General features: G+C 40.6%; 1 protein-coding gene across 1 annotated transcript; it reads left to right on the top strand.

Moving 5' to 3' along the window:
* The first annotated feature begins 3,104 nt into the window (after positions 1-3,104).
* LOC140941546 (cerebellar degeneration-related protein 2-like) lies at positions 3,105-8,614 on the top strand. The gene is made up of 3 exons (XM_073390555.1): positions 3,105-3,410; positions 5,513-5,625; positions 6,351-8,614. The coding sequence occupies exons 1-3, from the start codon at positions 3,326-3,328 to the stop codon at positions 7,377-7,379; spliced, it is 1,227 nt and encodes a 408-aa protein (XP_073246656.1). The 5' UTR covers positions 3,105-3,325; the 3' UTR covers positions 7,380-8,614.
* The last annotated feature ends 1,204 nt before the right edge of the window (positions 8,615-9,818 follow it).

The raw sequence follows: 9,818 nt of genomic DNA, 5'->3' as shown, positions 1-9,818 counted from the left end.
CCAAGTAATAAACTTAACTGTCGCAGTTTTTAATAAAATTTGCATTGCTCTTTGGGATAATTTTTGAGAGTTGTTCAACTTTAATTACTTGGTTAACGTTAAAAACATGAATTCTAGGAAAAATAAAGTTTATGTATGTATACAGCTATTTCGAGAGAGGTTGGCGACAATCCTGAAAGGCATTGTGGGTGGTTTTGAGTTCTCCCTTTTTCAAAAAAATTTGAAAGAATTGGCACGTAAGGCCATGGAAATGTGTTTGCGAGCGTAAAGGAAAGCAACAAAAGTAGGTTCGACAGCTACAGTCGTCAGGAACAGTGTATTGATCATATCCCATATTACCTTTCGGGATTGTCGCGTGCACATTTTTTCCAACAATCTTTCTCGGAATAACTGTATATGTATGAATACCGGGTAGTACCCCACTGGCAATCAAACGTTATGACGCCATCAAGCAATTGCTTTGATCTTCGTTCATTTGAAACGGGTAAATTTGCATGTCGTAGACAATCATTTAAACTATAGTTTGTAGGCTAGGTCACTCACGAAATTCGTTAAACTTCACGCATCGTTGTTGTAATAGGGTTTACATGCAATGGCCACTTTCTAATGCATGTACCACACTAAAAAAGCCTCTGGTTGATAAGTCGCGTGGTTTGACACCCAGAAAAGCTCCTTTCTTCTGGCACAAATATTTTGGGTGATTCCATCAAAATACCTCACTTATCCTCACTGGGCGAAGGTAAGTATTAACTACCCGTCAAAAATTATTGAATCACCCCTAGGGATTCTTCCGACCCAAATATAGAATCGGAAGATACTGCATGTCCGTCCTAGCCTTTAAACAGACGTTGTTTTATTTTTCTTTTCTTTCTTTTCAAAAACATCGGCGAGCTCGCGAGCCATTATATTTTATCACCCCTTCTAGACGAACTTTGAAGAGGAAATAGAGGGTCTGTGAACAGGCTACGTTTGTCCGGTTTCCTCGTTTGCTGTACGTTGTTGCTTTTTGATCACTAGATACCCTGTGCATGTGTAGCAAGTGTTTTCGATCAAGTTTATGTTGCGAGAAAGTTGAAGCGAGATCTAGAGCAAAAAAAATACAAAAGGCTGAAAAAAAAGACTTGGAGGGGAAAGGAGAAGAAAAATCGCCTCCCCTCCCACTCAGTTCATGCAGTCCTCTTGTCCCAACTTTCTCGACGAACTCGCCTTTGCTGGTTGAAGGTAAAAAATTTTGGTTCTGGATTTTCTAACCCTTTGTTGGCTCACCTCCGGCCGTGACCCAAAAGAAAGGTCGAGAGATACGATGTTTCTCCTTTATTCTACTCGCCCCAATCTTATCGACTATCATGGAAGTATGAAGGTCTCCGTTTTTTCGAGGACAGGGCCTGAACAGATCAACGTTTTTTTTTCCTTCAGTCTATTTGTTCGGTAAACAACAGACATTTGCGAACAACAAATGGCTCGAAGTTGACATTATATTTGTCGTTTAAGGGACACCAGAGGAAGTATGCTGCACGGCTTAGTCCGTTCAGAGGGCCGACGGCTATGCCATGCCGAAACAGCTGTCCATGGTTACCCAACCCATGCCCAGGTGATATAAATGTGCGCATGCGTGAGGTGCTGGCCAGGCCTTGGGTTTTACCGTGGGTTTAAAGCCGTGGGTTCCTTTCTTGTTTGTCTTCCAGAAGAGTGGCCTGAGTAGCTTGCGTAGCCTGTGTGCAGACGTCCCCTCTCCCGATTTTTTCCTGAGTTGGGAGGGGACGTTTGTACACAGTATAGCCTGCGAGGAGCTCACTTGTGCGAGTCCGGGGAAAAGTTTGGTGGTGGAGCTACCATCGCGCGAGGAAAAGTGATAAAAAGTGACTTTGCCATGGCGGCACCACCGCCAAAATTTTCCCCGAACTCGCACAAATAAGCCTGCTTGCAGAAGAGGAGTGACATTGTACTGCAAACCATTTTACTATTAAGCGTTTGTAACTGGTTTACATAGCGGTCGTGAAATACTTTCTCCTGAAGTTAACAAAAATAGATTTTTGCGTTTTCAGCTTAGCCAGCCACGATGGAGGATGTTTCTATTACATAATAGGAAACACTTTAAATTTAGACTGCCAGCGGTCTCTATTTTTCTTCAGATTTAGTAAGGGAATTTCACACGCGACGAGACGCGAGGAACGAGGGTGGCAGCCCAAGAAGAGAAAAGAGAGACTGCCATCTCTCTTTTTTCGTGCCTCTCCCCTCTCGCGCCTTCAGTCACGCCCGCGGTCATTTTCGTGTCTCGTGCGTTTCGCTCGACGGATTAAGAAAAAAGAGAGACCGCTGGAAGTCTACTTTAAATCCAACAAGAAATGTGATGACGAGTTCTTTGGTTTTTTAAACAGTGATTAAAACTGTCAATGAGACCCTATTGATTGATCCCATAATTCTTAGTTTGTTTTTCCCTCCTGGTGTTAGCCTGTACACATACGTTTTTTCTTTCCTTGTTTCCAAGGAACAATTTATATTTCCTTTAATACGCTCGCACTAAGAGAAAACCGCTCGTAATCCCCTCGCGGGTGCCGTTTTTCACGAGCGCTCGTGTATTTCCCCGTCTCCCTGCTATCCCCATGGAAAATGATGGACTGGTTTTGGTAGTGTACTGCGGAAAAACAACAACAACTAAAACAAACGTTACAAATCGAGGTCTAGAATTTGACACAAGGCCTAAAACTGGAACTGCTAGTGGTTCGAAGTCTCTTGATCCGCTCCTCAGAAAAGGAGGGATTTCTTACCTCTCTTTCTCCAGTGATCAGCATACGCTGGAGAAAGGGATAATTGCTTTGACCTCGCCCTTTTTTCTTATATTGAAACCACAATATCTGATCCCTATTTTATATTTTAACACCATTCTCCCACTTTAACTTGACCACACTAATTTACACGCTTTTAGTGCACGTAGTAATTGCCGGAAATGATATATTTTCGTCAGTAAAATCAGCCTCAACACCTGCCAAAATTTAAACCTTTCAGTATTTACAAAATCATCATTTATTTCTCGACAGCAGATAAAACAGTTTATTGCTCGTTCTGTTTGATTGGCCAAGTAACAAAGATGGTTTTATGACGGAAGGCTCTTTCGCAGGTCACAGCAGTGATATGCAAATGACGACCCGAAAACCGGTCTTACGTGGCATTACCAACCTCGCTCTTACGAAAGACTGATATTTACATAATTCACCCGGCGATCTGTTGTGTTTTGGGCTCTGTTCGCGACACGGGTTAAACTTTTCGAGTTTTTAGGGATTTCGACGATTATGGTAAGCTGATCGGGAACACACAATTTCTTTCGATGGAGACATCTTCGCCACTTTACAATTTGGATTATTTTGGCGAAACCATGGAACAGAAAGATCGCAATTCTCATTGCTTTTCCGGTGAGTGAGAAAATATTAGCTTTCTTTTGCCATTTAGTTTCTTTATTTATCACATCGCCCTGTATCCTGGCTTATTTTCTCTGATTATTCGGAAAGAATTTCTAAGAGACCGAGAAGAAACTGAAATATTTTGGTGCGCGAATGTTTTGAATTAATTTTGTGCGGAGAATTCCATGTCGTCGTTGTGTTCTTATAAAAGTTTATTTCCTCCGTTCTGTATGACGTTTGGAAGAATTTTCTTGAGAAAATCTGCCATTTCTCAGTGTATTTGGCCGCTTTCCCTCGTGTTTACGTTTTTTTTTTTCATGAAAGAAAATAGAAGGGCGTTTTCTGAATGAATGGAGTCTTTCACACTGCTTTAGAAAGCGAATCAAGGAAATTGTGAAATGTTCTGATATTGACATTGGTGAAAAGAACTTTTAAAATGTCTAGTTATATCAATATTTTTATTAAACAAAAGCGCTACTGAGCCCTGAAGGTCGACCTTCGTTAGAAGACCATAAAATCTATTAAAACCACACTGTTAATTATTTTGTTTTCCACGGATCAACAGTTCGTTCCTCTGAGTAACACCCAAAAATTCTATTTCCGCTCCACTTGACTTCCGCTAGTGTAGACGATTACGTCACTTCCTACTTGGTTTAGGTGTTCTCTGGTGCAATACCCGTAACAAAGAATTTAAAATTTAAAAGTCCCTACATTATGCTAGTCAGGAAGCTTGCCCTAAACACAGTGGCAACAAAGCTATTTCTCCAGGGCCATAGTGAGTCACCACAATTAAAAACGACAGCTGCCAGTGCCAATCAAGGTGTTTTATTACAATGTCTGACGTTCCGGGCCGGCCGGAAGTGCTGCTTGTCAAGCGTAAGGCAAAATTCACGTTGGTTGATATGTACACAACACCTGCAACTATCCTGTCTGAAATTTTATCGAGTTTCCGCGCGATGCGTTTTTATTACGTCTTGCAAGCATTTTTCTCGTCTTAGTCTTTGTCACTTATTCTGACTAGCCTGCGTAACAGGCGTTATTTTTTCGCGTTTCTCAGGCGAGCAAAGGCAAGCGCGAAGCGAGCGAGGAGTGCCAGCCAGACACATGCGACGGCGGAAGGCACTCCTCGCACGCTTCGCGCGCTCCCCTTCGCTCGTCAGAAAACGCGAAAAAATTACTCCTGTTATGCAGGCTAATTCTGACAGATTAACAAGTCAAGTTCATAATTAAAGGTAATAAGATCATAAACCTTGTTTCAATATCTTTGTTTATACGCAAACACATTTAGTCCTTTATTCAGTATCGCATAAGAGGCGAAATCTTATTGGTCAGAGCGAGTAAACGATCCAAATGGTCTGAAAATATTTTCTCGGTCCATTGTAACTAATTATATAAATCTCCAAAGTCACGGTTCTAGTCATGGAATCCAACTCGGTTTTCCACAAATCGGATTCTTCGTGCGATAATAGATGGCATAAGAGAGGTGAGATCGCTTTACCTCTTTCTCTGAGGGTTTTTTTGTTTGCAGAAATCTCTGACGCAACAAGGTTGCAAAGCACAGTAAAGTACATAGCGCGAAAGACATTTAGTGACCTGCCGGTAAATGAGATTTGATCTTCGTGCGTTTGATTTTTTGCTTCGAAACTCAAATGTTGTCAACGGTTTATGAGGTCCTCGTTTAACACTAAGATATAGGAATCAGGAATCTAAACTACCTTGATCATAGTCATTAGGGTAACTCGCAATGACTTTTACTACTGGTCATGGACACTTTTTATTGATCTTTGAAACGTTCTACATGTCAAGAGCCACACTTTACGGTGACATTTTCCAATTTTCTAACACATGTATGTTTGGGGTATGTTACACAGTATCATTTGCGGTGATCAACGCAAGTGGGCGCAGAACATTGTCAGTAGAACATAGGTTAAGTCAACTTTCTTTGCTATGTTAATTATTGGCACCACGTCACCTGAAGGTGTAGATGTGCTTCGGATCGAAGCGTGATTAAAAAGACATTTCAAAGAAATATTTAACGAGACGCCTTATTTAACCTAACCAATATAATTAATGGAAGCCATTAAACTGTCTTTACCTTATCTATCTATTTCTAGATCTCGAATTAGCGGCTGAGATAGGAAAAAATCTCTTAGAAAGAAACAAAGAACTGGAAATAATGCTGAAATCATCGCACCATTACTTAGAGGAACAGCATATCAAAAATGAGGTGTGTATAAGAAACAATTTTCAATTGTCTATGCCCGGCGCTAGAAAGAAAAAGGTGTGGCTTGCGTGCGTGTCCCTCTCGCGCGACTTTTCACGGTATCCGCCAAGTGGAGAGCTCAGTGTTCGCAGGCTAAAAAGGCGTAATTTAGTACCCCGGCTCTTCAGCTTCTTGTTTAGTGGGTGGTCGCTAGGAGAGACTCCCGTGAGATAGAAAAATTTGATTTTTTATTTGTCTAACAACTCGAAGTCTGTTGGTCCCTGTTTTTTAGGGAACGAATTGGCAGCCGCAGCTCAGCACGAGATTCAACCTCGTTCCCTTAATCCTTTCGTTTTTCAAAAAGTGGTGGTCGCATTTTAAGACCCGGGAGTATTTTATATCCCAGTAGCTTCCGTGATAAACGTAATTAACGTGTGTTACCATCAGAGTTAAGAAATTTTAACAGGGGTGAGAAACACATGGTTACGGAACAAGCCAGCGTGACGTCACGGTTACCATAGTACAAAAAAATGAAACGCCGGCCATGTTGGTGTACTAAAAAAGACTGGTGGGGATTGAACTCTCTTCGCATGTAAAAACTTTCTCTTTTTTCAAGAATTTGCATAGGAATAGTTGCTGACCACGCTAGTGGAAACGATCTATAGGGGTTAGGAAGAAAGTTATAAAACCACAATAATATTATTGTAAGGTAGCCGAACCTACTTCACGAATTTCTCTTAAATCCCCAGTTTCTTTCAAAGCAACTGGAAACAATACGAGAGTTACATGAAAGTCAAGTACGTGCTTGTGAACAGATGGAATCTACTGCCTTGGAACTACAGAAAACTAACAAAGAACTGCAGAGCGAAACAGCAGTAATGCGGAAACGTTACCAAACTGTTGTACAAACTGTGGAAAATTTGGAAAGCAAATGTGACGATTACAGGACACAGGTCGAAGAACTTCAAATAGAACGTATGCGATTGCAAAGAGAAATGGCGAGCTCTTTATCCCTTAAACTCACATGCAAAGAAAACGGCAGCTACGAGCTCGCGAGAGGCGAGGATGAAACTGACGAGACAGAAAAAGATGAAAAGGTTTTAAGCTTTAAGAAAGACATCGAAATTCTCAACGACAGGATTATGCAACTTAAAAGGCAGCATTCGACGGAGAAACGCCGTCGTGAAGAACTCGAGCTAGAGCTGTCGGACTTGATCCAAGAAAATCAACAGCTTGATAAAGAACTTTTCAACTTCGCGGAACAAGCGAGGCAGTGGCAGCAAAGCGCGTCTGAAGACTCGAGTCTCAGCGTTTTAGCATGTTCTCACTCGGGTCATCGTCGGCCACTTTCGGAAAGCACCGACGACGAGTCGTTTGTACTCCTGAACAGCGAACTTGATCGGCAGGTAAGCGCTATGTCAGATCAAAGCGAGGTTGAGATTTTGAACATTTCGCAGGAGGTAAAATCCCCCCTTCAGGAGAACAGTACTTCGTTTTTATCAGAACTCGGAAGCCAATACCATGAGTTAGTTCGAAAGTACGACTCTCTTGTTGAAAGGTGTAAAAACGAAGGCATTGTCCATGAAACACCTCAGATTCCAACAGTACAGCGCGCGATTCAAACTTCGCCATTGGATGAGAAACCTACGACTGAAATTGGAGCGAGCGGCCCTCTACAAGACAGTGCGTCGGTCAGGGAGTACAAGAAACTCTTTGCGCAAATCTACTCCAAACTTCAATCATCTCAGTCTTGCAACCCAGCAGAAAAGAAGCTATAAATGGAATAGATCTCTAAAAAAACCTTCCTGACTTAAGGCTGGGCTGATTCGACCCGATATGATGACTTGACCATTAGTCTTTCCACCGTCACGTTACTGTAAAACTAAGTTGAGCAAGAGTGATGTTTTTTATTACTCCTTCTTTTTAATATATTTTTTATTTGGAAGGTAAAGGATAAGCATTAAGAGAACCAAATGACTGGCATAGCGTTCCTTATACATAAGCTCGGATGCCTCTGTTCCTTTAGGGGTGAATTTATGTAACACCCAAATCAACTGTCAGAACTTTGATCGTTTAAAGGAAAGGGCGGTGCTAATGAACACCTGATTTAAAGGCGAGAGGATTTTGTAGTAATGAATTGATGTTAGTTATGATAACTAAGATAGTACGCGCGTTCTGATTGGTTAAAACCCTATGGTTTACTGTGCCGGTAAACTCATAGAAAACTTTAAGTTATTTTATAAAAGCGATAGACCACACTTCTATGGGTTTACCGGCGTGATAACCCACTTGGGATGTTGGGAGAACACTCGAAAAGCTTGTAAATCACGAGCCGAAAACCATAGAAAGTATGGTCTATTGCTTAAATAATTCATATCATTGGAGCCTTATAATTAATTATTAATAGCACCACAGAATTTTGAAAAACAAAAAAAGTGAAAATTACACAAACTATTCTTCAGTGCACTTTTCAATCCCCACAGGAATCCTCGCTGAGCAAAAATGAACAGTTTATCGGTCTTTGGCTTGTGGTTTTTTTAAGTAACGATATATCACATCAACCCCTCGCCTCAGGCTGATAACCCACACCGCAATGCAATGACGTTTAATAACAAAAAACAAGTGTAAGTAATTCTTGAAATATCTGTTATAGAACACAATATTACTATAGTATTTATATATTTGTTAAAGATGAAAAGGGTATTTTCACTTGAAAATGCCCTTGTAACAGAACTAACTCACGAAATATAATATAAGGGCAACCCCACTACAAGATTTAAATTATCCATATTTTTGTTACAATTATAATTATTTACAATTAATTAGTTTTGTTGGCTGTCGGACCAATAAACGTTTACTCACACACTCTGACACCATGTGTTCTTTCGAACAGCAGACTTTGCTTTGTCGTCCTCTTTACAGTAACAAAACTTTTACAAGTGTCTGTCTGTCTAAAGTCCGAAAACAATAGTTACACTTAGAAATTACACTTGTAAAAGTTTTATTAAATTGACCCCAAGAAAGGAAAAGTGAGGGAAAGGGAAAAGGGGAAAGAAATGACCATCCACCAAAGAGCAAGCAACTGTTAGTATGAGTCAGCGATATTCCTAGTGATTATTGTAAACTACGTTGGGTGGAGTGGGAGCGGGGTGGTAGGCTTAGGTTTGGTCTTGTCCCTCCCCGAGGCTCGAACCATTCAAGGTAAACCTTTATATAGAGAGAAAACCGTTTACATAAAAACCCATAAAACAGCAATAAATCGTCCCGTGGACCACACAGGAGAGATGTAACACACATTTTAAGTAAGGTAAGCTGTTTTTATTGAAATCCTTTCATTTTCGTAGGTTACAGAAACGATAGGTTTTTTTTCCCATACAAATCCTTATATTTTGAATGTTACGCAACAATGCCGATGCTCATATTTCGAGCTTGCGCTACCTGTGATTGGACACTGGTTACATGTCCGCCGGAATAGTCATTAGTCCCTGGTTTTCTCGCTGCAGACAAGTTTCCAGTCTCACATATGAGTGTTACTACTGTATTGTCTCCTAGTTAATAATTTACGATATAATAGCGAGAAATAAGATTTGCGTCTGCACTTTATTTAAACTCATGAATTTCGGCTAATTCTTTTTTTTAAAAATATAAATATCATTAACATCTGTTAACGTTGCATTTGTCACTAATTTGTCTCTTTAGACACATTGCTTTGTACAATAAGCGATCAAACTTGTTTTGTACATACCATTTAGTCCTCCGTCCCTATGCAAGTAAAATAAGAAGAAACACAGGGAATAAAAACGGTACACTTTTTTCATCAACGCAAAATACACAGTGTTATCTTCTGACAGAGTCTATAGAGAGTAAAATTAACCCCTAAAATTAGGGCGCTTTCCAAACGTCAGAACTAGTCGGCCGGCCCAGTCATATTGAAAATGAAATATTCTTTTCTCTAAATTTTTACTTAAACCCATCACTGCCATTTATACCATTTAGAAATACTATAAACTGATCGGGCTGGATAGTCCTGATAGGTAGTGGAATTCTCCTCATGACTGGACTGGTCTGATCAGCTGGTTCTTACAAATGGTAAGCGCCCTATATTTTCAATCGCAGTACCCACGGCGGGTGTTGCTTATCGAATTACGCTGTAAAAGGGTGGTTCCGACTTTTGCCTCATTTGATGAGCAGTCTAAAGGAGTGGCCATTAAAACGAA

Source organism: Porites lutea, chromosome 6 (genome assembly GCF_958299795.1).
Source record: "Porites lutea chromosome 6, jaPorLute2.1, whole genome shotgun sequence".
Taxonomy (NCBI): domain Eukaryota; kingdom Metazoa; phylum Cnidaria; class Anthozoa; order Scleractinia; family Poritidae; genus Porites; species Porites lutea.
The sequence above is the reverse complement of the archived record's forward strand: the minus strand, read 5'-3'. Positions and strand labels throughout refer to the sequence as shown.

Bases quoted from the DNA above. Each gene is read 5' to 3' on its own strand.
- LOC140941546 (XM_073390555.1), top strand. From the start codon at position 3,326: ATGGAGACATCTTCGCCACTTTACAATTTGGATTATTTTGGCGAAACC. The intron at 3,411-5,512 runs GTGAGTGAGAAA...ATCTATTTCTAG, and splicing joins CAATTCTCATTGCTTTTCCG to ATCTCGAATTAGCGGCTGAG. The intron at 5,626-6,350 runs GTGTGTATAAGA...TTAAATCCCCAG, and splicing joins AACAGCATATCAAAAATGAG to TTTCTTTCAAAGCAACTGGA.